Here is a 17,806-nt window from a genome sequence, read left to right on the forward strand (position 1 = left end):
GTACTATTCTTAATCAAGTCCGTTATGCATAACTATTTCAATAAGGCTTCAGATACAGCATTTATATTGAGGTTTTGTAAACAGAACATCATTTGAAACAATGTTTAAGAACTCCTTCTGTTCAGTTTTGTACCTGAATTCAAGCAATTTTCTGGTCTTTTTTTTATTTCAGTGTGAACAATGTCAAATGTCTCCTTCACTCTGCTTGCCTACAGCGGGATATTTGAACAGAGATTCATATTTGCTGCTGCACTGATCCTATTCTACCCAGTCACCATATTGGGGAACATGTTGATCATTTACATTATAAGTACAGAGAGATGTTTACATAAACCTATGTATATTTTGATAGCTAATTTAGCATGTGTAAATCTATATGGTGGCTTTATGTTAACTCCTTTCATTTTGTTCAACATACATTCAGGGAACTATCAAATATCAAGAGAATCTTGTCTATTTCAAATCTTCAATCTTCTCACATATGGTGGATGTGAGATCTTAAGCCTCACGGTGATGGCTTATGACCGATACGTTTCCATATGCTTCCCTTTACGCTATGACAACATTATGACTCCCACAACAGTCATGATATGTGTTGTCATGGTCTGGTTAATACCATTCTGCAGGTGCGGTATTAATCTGTCACTTACTGTTCGCCTTAGATTGTGTGGAAGCGTAATTGAAAAGGTTTATTGTGATAACTTTTCAGTGGTTAAATTGGCGTGCTCAGATATCTCAGATAACAACATATACGGTTCAATAATGACATTCTTTGCCATAGTGTTTCCATTTTTTATGATCATTTATTCATACATAAGAATCATTCTGGTTTGCCTAACATTAACAACATGTGGACAGACTAAACTGATGAGGACATGTATACCTCACCTGGTTGCCATTTTTAATTTTTCAATCGGCAGTTCTTTCGAGGTGTATCAAAGCAGATTTGATATGAGTTTTCTTCCCTACACAGTTCGTGTAATACTTTCTCTGTATTTTTTAATTGTTTCACCAGCTCTTAATCCAATACTATATGGAGCTAGAACACAACAGATTAGTGTTGCAATACAGAGAAAAATGTTTTGGGGGGAAAAACTGATTTTTAGAAATGTATAGTATTGTATAATTGTATATTATCAACATTCCTTGAAGCATGGACTGATTTTACAGTCAATAAACCATTATTAAGTAGTCTCGCATCTTCAGTTCAGCAGACTATTCTTGCCCTTCAGCAAGTTTTCGATTCTATATCTATTTCTGTGCCAGAGTGTGATGCATTTCCTGTGAGCGTGAGTGTGATGTACAGATGTACTTTCAGATGTATTTCCAGTTAGGGGCTTGTTGGATGGTGTAAGAGCAGGGGAACACAATTGGGTCAAACATGCACTGCCTCTTCTCGAGAAGGCAGAACTAACTTGTGAAGATGGGCCGCCTGTCATGCTTCTATGCTTCTATCATGCTTCTATGCAACCTTCGGTGGTAGACCCCCAGCAACCACGCCTTCCTCTGTTCTATGAGAAATCTGCCACACCAGCCATGATTAAGCATGGCATGGATGTTCAGAGACAAGCTGTTGAATATCTGAATCCAGGTCAAATCCCAGTCACTACATTTGACCTTTTGACATTTGATCATTTTATGATGCTTAGGGACTTGAAAATAGCAGTCGTTTTTCACATTTCATTGATATTGATAGTCTTGCAATTTCATATTTTATGAAGACGTTTTCCAGGGGCTCCACGGCTAAATGTATATTATAGACCCTCAGGGAACATTATGCAAAAATGTGTTCAAGTGCTACACCATTCTGTTAACTTAGAATTGTATCCTGCTATAACAGATCAATGCAAACTGGTTTAGTGAAAAAAATATTGCGCCCTAAAACTAAGATTCAGTTGTTATTGTTTTAGTTTTTTTCGCTTAGGGTTAGAGTTAGGGTTAGGGTGTTTCATTTCATCGGACTGGAATCAGCCTGTTTCAGTTGCCAACCAAGAGTGAGCCGGGTGTGAATAGACCCCCCATTACCACAATAGCACCTTCTGAAAATAGAAAACATGCTCTTCCTGACAGTTACACCTCTGTCCCAGCTGTAGCTTATAAAAATATGTCTGTTTCTGTGCCAGAGTGTGATGTATTTCCAGAGTGTGATGTACAGATGTATGTCTTCTATGCAACCTTCGGTGGAAGACCCCCCAGCAACCACTCCTTCCTCTGTTCCACCCCACTCCTTCCTCTGTTCTTCCTAGGCCCAAACCCTTCAAATATTTAAATCTAAGCTAAAAACCTTCATGTTTTGCAGCGGTTATGATTAAACACAAACACTTCTATCAATGTCTTTTTTCCATGAACTATTGTCTTATTAAATGTTTGATCTATTTACTTCTTATATTTGCTATTTACTTCTTACTACGCTCCTCTTGCTGTATTTTTAAATATTGTATGTAAAGCACTTTGAATTGCCCCTGTTGTATAAGATGTGCTATAATGTGAAATGTGAAATGTGCTATACAAATAAACGTAAATTCACTAATTCTACAATCTATCTCACGCAAAAGGGAGCTATGTGTGTCCAAAAGGGAGCTATGTGTGCCCTAATTTTGAATATTAACAGCCGCCCATCCGAATGTCCCTATACACTTCCCTGACGCCCTCCCTGACGCAGCATTTGGTATTAATAGGGGCTCAGACCTCTCACAATCTCTATATGCTCTGCTCTCTATATGACAATATTCAGCTCTGACAACAAATCTCATTTTGACACTGATTGCCATTGCCTCCTATGCAAGCTGAAGAAGGGCTGATACCTGACAAGTTTGTGTGGCAATAAAGGAAATACATTTAGGTGTCCTAACAGGAGTGCTGCCATTTGTTTGTTCTTTGGACCAACTCTAGTTTGACATTTCCAGGGTAACCTTCGCTTCACTCAGCACCTTGGAGACTTTTTGTTCATCACTAGAATATATTGAAGCAAATTTCAAAGAGTAGTTACGCTTTGGGTCATGCATATTGTCCCTAATTCTGTAGAAATATGAATCAGACTTTCTCGAACATTTCTTTGCTACTTACTGCATTTGGATCTCCTGGTCCAGTGAACAATGGAGTTTTTCTAATAACTTTTTTGTTTTATTGCATTACAATATTTGCTAACCTCACTCTCATCCTTGTGATTTACTTAGACTCAAGCTTGCACAAGCCCATGTATATGTTTCTGCTCAACCTGGCAGTGAATGGACTGATTGGCTGTTCTACAGTCTGGCCCAAGGTCATGGACAATCTTCTGAAAGACATAAAGGACATCTCTCTTGAAGGTTGTTTAATCCAGGTATTTTTTATCAATGTATATGCAACATGTTGTTACGCGGCTCTAACAGTTATGGCATATGATAGGTATGTCTCCATTTGTAAGCCATTGCAATATCATAACATTATGACCCCGTCTAAAGTTAAGATATTAATAGCTGGCATATATGTTATTCCCATCAGCATTTTCTCTTTCCAAGTGTATATTACTTCAAAACTTCCTTTGTGCAGGTACAGCATCAATAAGCTCTTTTGTGATAATTTAGCTGTTGTTAAATTGGCCTGTGTTAAAAGTGGCCTGAGCAACGTGTATGGTATATGTACCATAGCCAGCCTAGTGGTGTTACCCTTCTTGTTAGTTATGCTGTCATATATCAAAATATTACTTGTAAGCTTGAAATCCTCAAAAGAGTCACAAAAGAAAGCCCTAAACACATGTGCTCCTCACTTAATCACTTTCATCAACTTCTCCTTAGCCATTCTGTTCTCTGTTGTTTATAATAGGCACAGCTCGGTTTCTAAAGAGATAAACATATTCATGTCAGTACAATTCGTCATTTTTCCACCACTGTTACACCCTTTTATTTATGGGATAAGAACCAAGGAGATCAAGAAAGCTTTGACAAAAATATTCAGAAGGCACATTTTAGCATGTTCCCTTGATTTACCACATTTAATATCCAAACCCAATCTGGTGTGGATTACTGGTTGACAACAATTAAACATGTAGCCCTACACATTGAATAATAATAATAATAATAATAATAATAATAATAATACATTAGACTTATATAGCGCTTTTCTAGACACTCAAAGACGCTTTACAAACTGAAAAGATCGAGTAGTAAAAAAATAAATATATATATAGGGGTCTAATTCATTTTTAGATGACTAAATCTAAATGTCTTTGTAGGACAATCTACTCTGTATACTGCAAGTATAGATATTTCGGGCGGAGAAGCGCCGAAATCATTCTAATCATGACCATGGCCCTAGTTTATCAAACAATTGTTGGTCTGTGATCAAATCTGTTTGTGAAATGAACTTGCAGAAACGTTTAGGCAAACATTGGGCTTCTTCAGTTTGAATGTGATGTGTGTATTGTGCTTTCTTTGTTCTTTGGTAGCAAATTGTTAGGATTGTATTTGTTAATATTCTTTGTATAATATTGTGTAATGTGCTTTGATGTTTGTTCTTGGCCATTTCTGTGCTTGGCTAATTTCTATGATATTTATTTTATATTTTTAAATTTTATATGTATTTTATGAACCAGAGCTCTTGTACTTTAACATAATGGACATTGAGACAGCATGAGAGTATGACTCCAGAATAAGGCCTTGTCAACCCCCCCCACCTCCTAATATCGGTTTATAGCAGAACCATTCAACACATGCACATGTACATTTTGTATTTTCCCAAAACTATGTCTGTTTCTGTGAGAGTGTGATGTATTTCCAGAGTGTGATGTATTTCTAGAGTGTGTTGTATTTCCAGAGTGTGATGTATTTCCAGAGTGTGATGTATTTCCAGAGTGTGATGTATTTCCAGAGTGTGATGTATTTCCAGAGTGTGATGTATTTCCAGAGTGTGATGTACAGATGTATGTCTTCTATGCAACCTTCGGTGGAAGACCCCCCAGCAACCACTCCTTCCTCTGTTCCACCCCAGTCCTTCCTCTGTTCTTCCTAGGCCTAAACCCTTCAAATATTTAAATCTAAGCTAAAAACCTTCATGTTTTGCAGCAGTTATGATTAAACACAAACACTTCTATCAATGTCTTTTTTCAGCATGAGAGTATGACTCCAGAATAAGGCCTTGTCAACCCCCCCCCCCACACCCTAATATCAGTTTATAGCAGAACCATACATTTTGTATTTCCCCCAATAGTCACTCAGGTTAGCATGGTATGCTTTATAGTTGAAGGGATGACCTATTGAGGGTCAGGACACAAGGGAAGGGTGCTACACACGGGTCAAGCAGACAGTTTGTTATTGAGTCTTGGCACTCCACTGATCCCTCTGGAGAAAGGAACAGGAGGGCTGGCGCTGTTCCTGCAGGTGTTCCTTGCCATGTTTCTGAACCCAGTAGGTGTTTAATTGCTTTCCAGGGAATTAGGTTATAGAATGGACTAATGACCTGTTACAGTGACTCAGTAAACAGGCTTATTTGCTCTCATACATCAACCTTCCTGTCTTCCTGGGTCAAACCTTGTCTTGATCTTTTAATCTCATCTATGTGTATCACTTGTCTGTGCTATCGTCATCTCTCACACAGGGACCCTCAGATGCTGCCTGGCCTCATGGCATTGTAGTCACATGGACAAAGGTCAAAGGTCAGTGTATGGGCGTATACTGTAGGTTTAAAAGTTTAAAAGCCTTTATTTCTTCGGCTTACCACTTTGTCCTGAGTTTCAGCTGTATCTATTTATACAACAAGAGGTATCACTGTTTAGCTGAAATTGGCTTAATTAAAATTGGTTCCAAAACAATCAGTACACATTCACCTTATTTCTTGATTTTCGAACCACAAGTATGATTTAAATGCTAATCATCAAGAAGCTTATCCTGTCCTCATGTTTCTATACTAGTATTTTTTATATGGTGGATTAACATTTTCTTGGTAGACGATTATTGTACTTTCCTCAAGATCTCTTTTGATTAAAAACAGACAAAAAGCTGTGTGTTGTGTGTGTGTGTGTGTGTGTGTGTGTGTGTGTGTGTGTGTGTGTGTGTGTGTGTGTGTGTGTGTGTGTGTGTGTGTGTGTGTGTGTGTGTGTGTGTGTGTGTGTGTGTGTGTGTGGGTGGGTGGGTGGGTGGGTGGGGGTGGGTGGGTGGGTGGGTGGGTGGGTGTGGGTGTGTGTGTGTTCATTTTCTCAGGTAAACTGAAACTAGTTGTCGTCTGTATTTACTTGCACATGGGCATCATGTAACAGTGAACAACTTGCCATCAGTACAAAATCACATTTACATTTTTGGCAATTAACAGACACCTTTATGCAAACTGACAAACAAATACATTTGTCTAAGTTAGTGAATCATCTATCCATCAGTCATTCTAAGAAAAAGTAATCTATGCCAAAACTAGGGGCCATTGACAGTTACAATGCTAGAAGGAAGATTTTTGTTCTAATACATGTTTTAATACAATGTATTTATAGTAGAGAAACTGTACAGGGGGCATATGGACCTCCTAGTCCAGTGTAGTGGAACTCCGCCCTACTATGTCCGGTCGATACACATTTGTGTAAATAAAGATTTCATCCAAATAAAAGCTCCCACGTTGAACGTGTTAAGTATTTAGGAATAGTAAATAATATAGGAACAACACATTATATGTGACTATACATTGGAATTTAAATGTAATCATCTCAATATATTATTTCCTTTTTTTAAGGGTTCGTAATTCTTCTAATATCAAAATATTTTTGAATGCTAAAGATGATTTTCACTACAGCTGTACTCCACAACACTTTTAGCATACATATCCATAAGTTTCAAGCATGAGCGCTGTCATACGAACGATTATTGCCACTTTACTGTGTCCCACAGCACCACCTCTAAATTGAATATGGAACACATTATGAACTGTACATTTTTTTTTTTTATCAAAGGCTAAATATGATTTTCACTCCACAGCACTTCTAGTGTGTATGGTAGGGGAAATAAGTATTCAACACATCAACATTTCTTTTCATTCAAAATATTTCCATTGCAGCTATTCGCCTGAAATTTAGACATTGGTAATAGTAATTGATATTGTCTCAATAAAACTACAGAGCTAAAGAAACTGTAACACTCCAATCCATAAAAAAAAAAGTTATGTGCAATAAAGGGGAATGATACAGGAAGTAATCATTGAACACACTAACTTATTTATTGCGGGGGGCCCGCGGGTGAATCTTGATCTTCAGTTCCGTCCACACATTTCCTTTTGGATTTAAGTTTGGTGATTGACAAGGCCAGTCCAACACCTTTATTTTCACCCTCTTGAACCAATTCGCATATTACTACTGCTACACTATTTCACCAGTACCATGTGAAGAGAAACAGCCTCATATCTGTTACAGGTAGTCGCCGTGGCGACTCTCTGGCGCCTCCTCCTGGCGGCTCGGAACTCTGCACCCAGTTTGGACATAATTGCTTCATATTTGTCACCTGTTGATTGTTAGTGTTCTGTTATTTAAGGTCATATTCTCACATGGAAGTCCGAATCATGACACGGAGCAAGTGGATGAGATTGCAACATTGTTGCATGAATTATTTCTCTGATTTGCGTTCTCACAGCCCTTTATGTAAACGAAGTAACATACGCAATCGGTAGTCGGTAACCAGTGCTATTATTATGCTGCTCAGCAATCTTGTTGAGAAGGTCTTGGGAGAGCTCTTTGCCTCTACCCATCATGAGATGTTTCTTGCAGGAAAGCTTGGTGACAAATGATTTGTTTACTTGCATTCAGAGGCAGGAAACGCTTTTTCAAAGAGTGGAAGTGCTTACCCACCAACATGCACTAACCCAGCTGATTCTATTTAGCTTAGACAGCTTTCAAACTAGATTATAGGGTGCATATACAAAAATGGCTAATCATTTTTTCCGCAAGGTTTCCGGGAGAGCAGACCACTCATTCAGGGGACATTAATGTCCAAATTAATAGAAAAAACACACGCCCACGTAGCTGCCGAAGCCTCTTTCTCGATCTGCTCGTAATGTTTTTCTTTCTCGGTCAGGGCCCTGGATACAAACACGATCGGCCTCCATTTTCTATCTGTCTGTAGTGGGCTCAAGACGCCCCCAAGGCCAAAGGATGAGGCGTCAGCTGATGTCTCTGCTGTTGGTAAGTATGGAGCCAACCCACGTGATGAACTCAGTTCAGTCTTCAGTTTGTGGAAAGCCTCTTCTTGCGTTGCTCCCCAGCACCATTCATTCTCCTCACTCAGGGTTCCTTCCTACAAGTTTCAACAAGTCAAATTTAAGACCTTTTTAGTCTTCTTTGAATAGAATTTTAGACCTATTCGCGACACCGTGTGATACTTTTTTTGTCATCCTCAGGTGATGAAATTAGGGATTTCACTGCCATACAGACAAAAAAGGAAGCGAATCTGCATTTTTTTGGTTCCAGCTTGATTAATTTCCGCGTAAATAGATGTGGTCGGACTGATTTCCTTGCAGGATCTACTTTTTTAGACCTAGCACCTCATTTTTAGACCGAACTGAAATTCAAGGCCTTTTTAGGCCTTTACATTTGGTTTGCTGGATTTTAGCCTTTAAGGCTTTTTAAGACCAGCGCGGGAACCCTGCTCACTGAGCGGGTCTTTGATCGGGCGGGTGTAGGAGGCCAGCTGGGGCAGCCTCGCCTCACATCTTCTACCCCGGTTGGTTCAGGCATCTCCATGATCGCTGATCCGGTGTCATTCCGTCTGCTGTGACACAGTGACCCAGGAACATGGGCTGTGTCTCAGGAGGTAGAGCCGCAAGGTTGGCAGATCGGCGGTTCGAGCCCCAGCTGGCCACATGTCGAAGTGTCCTTGGGCAAGACACTGAACCCCAAAATGCAATACAATGTGTGGCATTAATGTATTTTATTTTATATTTGGGACCCATATTTGTTTCTGATAATATGGGGTTCTATCCTACTACTAAAGAGATTATACTAACTCTGTAACTCTGATTATACTAACTCTGTGATATTCCTGACCCAACCCTCACCCGTTACGCCAGGCGACTGAAATCTGCGCATCTCTGCAGGGACTGCAGTCAGGGTTGCCAGATGGGACGGGTTTACCGGCGAATGGGCTACTGGGTTTAGCGGTTATAAACTGGTTTAGGCTGTAAATTCTCAATCCCATCTGGCAACCCTGGCTGCAGTTTCTTCTTCTTCTTCTTCTTTTCAGTTTGAATGGCAGTTTGCGACCAACTTGAGGCGCATTACCGCCCCCTACCGGACTGTGTTTGGACGGTATATTTGACAGGGAAAACTTAAAGGGGAGTGCAGTTTGCTTTTCCGCTGTTGCATTTCACTGGGCGGGTCGATTCTGTTCAAAACTAGAAAACAAGTGGCTGTGTTCGGAATGGCATACTAGCATACTACTCACACTAGATATGACCTAGATTTTGAGTATGCAGTGCGTTCACACTGTAGATTATGTGAAATTTGAGCCTGCGAGAAATGTATACTAGATTTTCGGTCGACTGGTATTGGCATACTTATTATGAATTTAGTAAGCAGTATGCAGTATATACTCATTGAGTATGCTAGTATGCCATTTCGAACACAGCCAGAGACCAATGAAAATGGCGGCGACAGGGTCCGAAGTCAAATCCACCAGTGGACTGGGGCAAGCTTCACAGCTGCTGACCCCGGAGGAGGCTGTCTGTCCTGTCTGTAAGGATGTGTTATTGGAGCCTGTCACCCTGCCGTGTAGCCATTCTGTCTGTCTGCCCTGTTTCAAGTCCTCCAGTCTGAGCCCTGTCTGTCCCCTCTGTGGGCTGCGGGTCTCCCGGGAGGACAGGCTGGTCAACACCCAACTCTGGGACCTGGTCCGGAAGAGTTACCCAGAACGCTGCAAGAGACGGATGGAACAGAGAGATCGGAAAACTACCGGAGAAGGTAATATAATCATAATAATAATAATAATAATAATAATATGTTTTTATTTGTATAGCGCTTTTCCTGCCAACGTTGCAGCCCAAAGTGCTCCTAGGATCATATGAGCAGGTCCAGGGGGGTGTTCCACCACGTACGTTGATTAGTTATATCGCGCGATTAAAATAAAAGACGCGTTCAGGCAACTCGTGATTGGAATTCAAGCCTCAGGTGATTCCTCGAACGAGGATCAGGCTTGTGTCATGAGTGTTCACAGAACACCGGTTTAGAAATCCCACGCAGACATAAAGAGCCCCGAAGAGTCGATCTGTCGAAATGAAGATACTACAGTCCGCAGCGGTCCTACTTATTGCACAGCACTCCTACTTATTGATCTTTATGAAGACGAAAAATAAGATGTAAAATAGTGCAATACTTGCAATTAACAAGGCGAGGGTGGTTTGGCAAGAAATTGCTGACCGATTAAATGCGTAGGTCATACTAGCCCCAGTTAATGTTATATGTTCATATTTTAATAAATTAATATTTACTACTGTGGTACACAGGGACAAGTTCAGACATGTTTATCTTCACGTGGGAGGAGCTATTGCAATGCAACACTGTTCTGCAGTGACTAGTCTTGAGTAGTCACACCTCCAAATGAGGTTGTTCTCAGGTCTCTTTTGGAGGTATGGAGAATTTTAGGGTGGATTCACACCTATAATTTGGTTCGATTCAGAATATGCTGCACTTGGACCCGGTTTGGCAATCTTGACAGAGCCGCCGTCTAATGATCGCAAGGTTGGCAGATCAGCGGTTCGAGCCCCGGCTGGCCACATGTCGGAGTGTCCTTGGGCAAGACACTGAACCCCAGATTGCTCCCAGTGAGCGGGCCGGCGCCTTGCATGGTAGCTTGCCGCCATTGGTGTGTGAATGGGTGTGTGAATGGGTGAATGAGAGGCCGTTGTAATTTTACCATAAGACTCCCACCTCACTGAAACGCCTCTCGAGATGGGCAGTCAGGCCATCCAGATACAAATCCACCATTCTATTTCCCCCATATTGGCATTTTATTAGTTGAAATGTTAAACTTTGATAGACTTGAATGTCCAGTTGTTTACACACAGAGACATCTGTGCTCTCATCAATATGCCAATGGCTTGTGATTGTGCAATGTCCCTTAATATAGTCACTCAATTATGGTCAGCTAATGGGGATCCTTGCTAATAAACAATAAACAAGAACAATGTGTGCTGTCGGTTTTTAAGGGTTAAAAGAGTCGATTTGAATATAAATTAACTATCTCGCGATGCATCGTTACATCCCTACCTCATACCATAAACATTTAGGAGAAGACTGTGATATGATATTTAGGCCATACTGCCCAGTCCTAACTAGGCTGATACCCACCAAAACTATTGAAGTCTCAAGCCAGGACTTGAAGCCATGGCCACTGCTGAGTTCTGGTGAGCCCACCATTTTGGGAACATTGTAATAGACCCAATTTACAATGTATGTTGAGACATTTTTTGGTTATTCCTCAGAACTATTCTGCTCACCCACTCAGATATCTAAGGCTGGAGAGATCCGACCAGAATATGGAAAGCAAAAGGTAAGTAGGCCTATTTCTTTCTTCAATCGATGACATTTATTTGTATTGTTCATGAAATTACCAATTATGTTTTACCACAAATATGCTGTGGTTTGCCTTTTTGTGAAGGATCATGTATAATATGTTTAGCATTGTGTTTACATATGCTTTGTTTTAACATTCAATAAATGGCTAATTTGCGTTGAAGTGATAGTTTCAGTTTCTAGTTTTTCAAGGTTGCAGGCAGTCTTTTGGAAAATTGGAAATGATCAAGTCAAGTATGTTTTCTATATCAGATTAGTCAATGAAGAGAAAGAGGAGGAAAGTCCTCAACCATAGAAAAGAGGAGTGTGGAACACTGAAACACTTTCAAGATCCTATTTAAGTGTTAAGCTCGTAGCCTTCTTACAAGTAAACATGTTCCACTCCTCTTACTGATATTCACAGGCCTACACAATGCTAAGATATATACAGTTGGCCTACATGCATTATTCATTGTATTTATGAATGATTTTGACCTAACTTGTGTCCCCTCTCTTCCAGTTCCATGGCGTGCTGTCAGACTCCGAGAATGAGGAACCCATTGGGAAGAGAACAAGAAATGTGTCTGCATTTGTTAGAAAAACTAAAACCTCCCCAGCCTTCACTAAACAGTACTTAACTCTCCTTACTTACATGTTTTGTATTTCATATTTTAGCGAATCTATATTTTAGCCTCAGAGTAATTGTTTGATTTCAAATCTAGTATCGAGTATATAGCCAAAAGAAGAAACAATGCTGCACTGTGTCATGTATAATTTGGACTTAAAGCCACAAGTCCCGCACATTTTTTTTTAAAATCAGCCCTGCCTCATCCAGCTGAGGGATGGGGTTGGAGAATAGACAGAGCTCTGAACTTTTTCATTTTTTCCCTCAGTGGTTTTCAGAACACTGTGCGACGAAGCCAGAGTTGTACTGACCCAGAGGAGTGGAGGGGGAGAGGCAGGGCTCCCATGCACCTTCCCATACTGGACAAGGTACGGTGTGCTTTTATCAGGGTTCCCGCGCTGGTCTTAAAAAGCCTTAAAGTCTAAAATCCAGCAATCCGATTTCTAAGGCCAAAACGGTCTTACATTTCTGTTATTCGGTCTAAAAATAAGGTGCTAGGTCTTAAAAATGAGATCCTGCAAGGAAATCAGTCCGACCACATCTATTTACACGGAAATTAATCAAGCAGGAACCCAAAAAATGCAGATTCGGTTCCTTTTTTGTCTGTATGGCAGTGAAATCCCTAATTTCATCACCTCGAGGATGACAAAAAGCTATCATATGGTGTCGCGAATAGGTCTAAAATTATATTCAAAGAGGTCTAAAAAAGTTCTAAAAAGGTCTTAAATTTGAATTGTTGAAACTTGTAGGAACCCTGTTATAGCAGGTGTTGTTCACTGACATTTCCACCTGATTACATTTCAAAATGTTGCTTCATGCTTGTAATGTTATAGTTTTATTTTATTTCTGTTTTCATTCTACAGGGCAACATCGCTCACAGCTACAATGCAGGCATCCTGCTCTCTTCTGAGAACAGCCGATCCCTCTCTGCACCTATAATTGTCCAAGACAAGAGGCAGAGCTGTCGAGGTGTTATGGCGTCATCGATGCCTTTTATGGCTCCTCAATCCAAACCGGAGAGGTCCATCAGTCCTGAGAGCAACGACAGCATCTCTGAGGAGCTTAATCACTTCAAGCCAATCGTCTGCTCGCCATGCACCCCACCGAAGCGACTGCCAGACGGGCGGGTGATCGAACCCGCCATCGTGAAGTCGACCCCCCGGAACCTGACCCGCAGCTTGCAGAGGCCCACCAGCTACGAAGCCAGCCCTTCTATCCTCCAGAAGTGGAAGCAGATCGAGGTGGACCGTCAGTGTGCTAAAGTGACCTCGAAGGGCACCGTGACCAGCCCTGTTAGCCAGGACCTCCTCCTCAAACACTGTCCCGTAGAGGAGAGAGAAAGCAAGCCCTGCAGCTGTTCTTCAGCTAAGAGAAAGGAGCACTTGGGTTTGTGCACCATTAAGACCGATGCCTTCAGACAAGAGGGTGAAAGAATGTTTATGTCCAGTAAACAGAGGTTAATATTTGATCAGCCCACTGAAGAGCCAGCCCTCAATCATAAACAACCCATTCAGTTCTGTATCCCAGCAGCACCCCATACTAGCGAAGGACCTGCAACAGAATGTGGGCTTTTTCTTGAGACAGTGGTGACACCTGAGTCACATTGTGGACCAACCTCAATTGTTAAGAAACAGACCCCACGTGATAGAAATGCTGGAAGACTAAACTCAAACGACTCACAGGATCATAGAAAGGAGGCGAACAGCAGGAGGTGTGCACAGAACCAAGCGACCTCGAGGAAGGGTAAGAGGAGACAAAAGACTAAACATCTGGAGGAGACAGAGTCAAGACTCAAAAGGTCCAGACCCCAGAGCCAAGATGGTTTTAATATAGAGGGAGATCGCTACATTCAACAGGTACAGCAGGAGAGAGAAGATCGACAGCTAGCGTTAAATCTTCAAAGACAGTTTGACATGGAACAACTGAGAGTAGACAAACAAAAAACAAGTCCTGACAAGTATTTTCTGCGGTCGTGGGTTTCCTCTGAGAACAGAACAGAGATCAATCCGCGTAGGTCAGGAAGAATCTCCAAGTTCAAAGAGCACTTTCATTGCAATTATTGAATAATATTTTTTTTTTTTATGATGCTGTCAGCCAACCTCTTGCATACAAAGAATAATGCTGCATTTGACACCCAGCGTCTTCACTTTGAAATCATTATTTCCAGGCTAATTTAGGCCTATGAATTTTACATTTCGCCTCATTTTAGCGCAGCTTAGTGATGTAGCCTAGCCTTACTTTGCACATGAACATCAACCCCCAACACCTCTATTTCTGATGACCTTATAGCGGGACTTATTTTTGTGCATTTTGACAAAAGGAATCATGGTGACAGATAGGAATATATGATATGAATAGGGAATTCAATATAGCAGTCTTTAGCTCGTTGAGTAATTACAGTAATAATGGAAAAGGCCCAGTGTTATTTTTGCAATTTTCTAATCTAATATTTCTTCTAATTGGTAAATAATCCACTGCTGTTATATTTTTGTTTTCTATTCATCGTATAATCATGATTTCTTCAAACTGTTATACTGTTGTGTGGTTTCTTCCCTCTGACTTCCTGTGTTAGTCCCTCTGACTTCCTGTTAGTCCCTCTGACTTCCTGTTCGTCCCTCTGACTTCCTGTGTTCGTCCCTCTGACTTCCTGTGTTAGTCCCTCTGACTTCCTGTGTTAGTCCCTCTGACTTCCTGTGTTAGTCCCTCTGACTTCCTGTTCGTCCCTCTGACTTCCTGTGTTAGTCCCTCTGACTTCCTGTTCGTCCCTCTGACTTCCTGTGTTAGTCCCTCTGACTTCCTGTGTTAGTCCTCTGACTTCCTGTGTTAGTCCCTCTGACTTGCTGTTCGTCCCTCTGACTTCCTGTGTTAGTCCCTCTGACTTCCTGTTCGTCCCTCTGACTTCCTGTGTTAGTCCCTCTGACTTCCTGTGTTAGTCCCTCTGACTTCCTGTTCGTCCCTCTGACTTCCTGTGTTCGTCCCTCTGACTTCCTGTGTTAGTCCCTCTGACTTCCTGTTAGTCCCTCTGACTTCCTGTGTTCGTCCCTCTGACTTCCTGTGTTAGTCCCTCTGACTTCCTGTGTTAGTCCTCTGACTTCCTGTGTTAGTCCCTCTGACTTCCTGTTAGTCCCTCTGACTTCCTGTGTTCGTCCCTCTGACTTCCTGTGTTAGTCCATGCCATGACGGTTCTGTGTTAAACAGACACACATCACAAGGAATTAGTTTTGTAAAGCTTACACTATGTTTAAATGCGTGTGTATTATTCATGGCTTTAGGAGATTCCTCCTAATATATACTGTCTGTTTGGGTTGGTTCTACTCACTGTACAGTAAAGTACAGTAGTTACAAGATATTGTAACTCAAAAATCTATTTTAAAAGGTTATTGCATTTTATTTGAGATAATATAAAATATTATCACATTCTTGGTGTCCTAAAAATATTTAGCAAATGGCATATGCCACAATTAGCGTTAATGTCTATTCATACATGTTTTAAGTAGGCTAAGACTATGTTGATATGCACATTAGGTAACACTTTACATTAATATAATATAATTGTGGTGTATGAAAATAATTAATAACTAGTTTATATACACTTAGCTATTGGTTAATCAGTCATGTGAATCCTTATTAGGCCTACCGTAGACTGTTAAAGTCTAGACTGTTAATATACTAATAGTAAATTGTCAAAAATATATATTATGAAAGCCTTACAAACTCAAAGCTGGTAGTGTTACCAACATACACTACTGTTCAAAGGTTTTAGAAAACCTCAATATTTTTTATTGAACTTGAAGCAGTTCAAGTCCTGTGAATGACCTGAAAAAAGACAATTAACAAAAGAAGACAGACAGACCATTATAACCCTTAAAAGTGTAGGTCTTTCCTTTCGAGAAATGGCAAAGAAACCCAAAGTGACCGTGAATGCATTTTCCTACTCACGTCACATGGCTTTCTTTGCAATAAGTAGGACCTACACCATCAAAAGAACTTGGAAATTGGAGGAAACTCAGGAAGAGGTCCGGCAGAACCAAAGCCACAAGAGAATCAGAAGAAAAGTTTCTGAGAGAGAAGACTAGGTTCCACAGGTCGAGTGGCAGTGGGACTTTGCTAACAGTGGCACATCGCTATGAACGTCTAACTGCGTTTTTATAACATCACAACATGCTGAGAGAACATCAACATGCTAAAAACACATAACTACACATAATTAGATGATCACACGTCCTAAAATGAAAGTACGGTATGTTTACAAGTGAAGTCTCCCTTACAGGTAGCCTACAGCAGACAAGAACAGTGAATCCAATCCAGAAATTATAAGTATTTAGTGATCGTTAAACTGTTGTTTATTATGTCGAGTGGGTACTTTAAAACTTCAAGTTGCGTGTTGTTAAAAAAAACTAAAAATAACAGATGTAGCAAGCCCCAACTTATTACTCCGCACAGTAATAAATGAGCTAGACAAGAATATAAAAAGTGCCAAGGTTTATTGACAATATAATATTGCCCCAAAGTGTTTTTACTCTTAATTCTGGCCTTGAACAGAATGGATCCGGCAGGGGGGCCAAAGAGGTGGAACCAGTGTTTCACCAGCGTTTCTGCCGCTTTCTTTCTTTATTAAATCACAATAATAATCCTAAAATATTACACTTAAATGTTTGTAATGCATTCAATCAAATATTAAAACGTGTATACCTGTTATGCCAAACACAAAGCAAAGAAACCAAGTGTGTGTGTTGTGTGGAATTTCTGCAACAGTGTTGGGAAGAACTTTCTGAACAATTTTGATTTTCATTATAGAAAAAAGTGTGTTCTGCTGTTATATATGCAAAAGGTGGCTACTCTGATGAGTCAAAAATGTGGATTATTTTGTGTTAAACAGAACAGTTCCATGATTCATTTATTTATCTTCAATTGTTTATTTGTTCTATGCTTTAATTTCAGAGTACATTGAAACATTAAACTGCATACATTTCAATCTAAACTGGAGAAATTGAGGTGTTCTAGAACTGTGACCGGTATTCTACTTGCATACTTACCTTTACTTACAACATCCCTGTGTAATGACTTTCATATGTTAGTGTCAGATAAAGGTGAGGAGGGGATACTAGTGTCAAAATGCCTGTTTACTACAATTTCTGCCGTTTCTGTTTGTTTCACAAATGTACATTTAGGTTGCCCATTCTTCACAGAATGCAGACTACCACTTCTAATATACAGTGCCCTACTACTAAGTAATGGGACAGTGAAGTATATTTTCTTCTTTTGGCTCTATACTCTAAAAGCTTGGATTTTAAATCAAACAATTATGAGGTTAAAGTTAAGATTTGCAGCTTTTATTTGAGGGTATGTCTGTACATATTGGTTTCACCATTTAGAAATGACACTTTTTTATACATAGTCCCCCTATTTCAGTTGACATGAGGACCAAAGAGAGGTTGAATGTAAAAGGGAGCCATTACAAGGCTTCAGAAAATTCTGAAACAGCCGAAACCATAAGCTTCCCAAAGTTTTCTTTTAAAAAAGTATTTAAAAAAGCCTGCAGATGTCTGGAATAAAATAAAATCATGTACCAAAGTTATTGTAAGTAGAGATTTACAGCAAACCACCTCATCTGTGAAATAGGTTGGAGGGAGTGTTATGGTTTGGGCAGGTGTAGCCTCCACTAGAACTGTCTAACGTGTCTTATT

The 17,806-nt window shown here is 40.3% G+C and overlaps 3 protein-coding genes across 3 annotated transcripts; all 3 read left to right on the top strand.

Moving 5' to 3' along the window:
* Positions 1-387: 387 nt before the first annotated feature.
* Positions 388-1,354, top strand: LOC308172438 (olfactory receptor 1496-like; the record flags this gene model as incomplete). Its single annotated transcript, XM_080547345.1, has 3 exons — positions 388-782; positions 921-1,038; positions 1,307-1,354. The coding sequence occupies 3 exons, from the start codon at positions 388-390 to the stop codon at positions 1,352-1,354; spliced, it is 561 nt and encodes a 186-aa protein (XP_080403471.1).
* A 1,674-nt stretch (positions 1,355-3,028) lies between these two features.
* or60a1 (odorant receptor, family 60, subfamily A, member 1) lies at positions 3,029-5,611 on the top strand (the record flags this gene model as incomplete). The annotated part of the gene is made up of 2 exons (XM_080547346.1): positions 3,029-3,939; positions 5,575-5,611. The coding sequence occupies 2 exons, from the start codon at positions 3,029-3,031 to the stop codon at positions 5,609-5,611; spliced, it is 948 nt and encodes a 315-aa protein (XP_080403472.1).
* Positions 5,612-9,582: 3,971 nt separating this feature from the next.
* Positions 9,583-14,943, top strand: rnf169 (ring finger protein 169; the record flags this gene model as incomplete). Its single annotated transcript, XM_080547501.1, has 5 exons — positions 9,583-9,904; positions 11,425-11,492; positions 12,015-12,124; positions 12,388-12,487; positions 12,983-14,943. The coding sequence occupies 5 exons, from the start codon at positions 9,583-9,585 to the stop codon at positions 14,180-14,182; spliced, it is 1,800 nt and encodes a 599-aa protein (XP_080403627.1). The 3' UTR covers positions 14,183-14,943.
* Positions 14,944-17,806: the final 2,863 nt, after the last annotated feature.

The sequence above is a fragment of the Nansenia antarctica genome (genome assembly GCF_963989245.1).
Source record: "Nansenia antarctica genome assembly, chromosome: 17".
Classification (NCBI taxonomy): Eukaryota; Metazoa; Chordata; class Actinopteri; order Argentiniformes; family Microstomatidae; genus Nansenia; species Nansenia antarctica.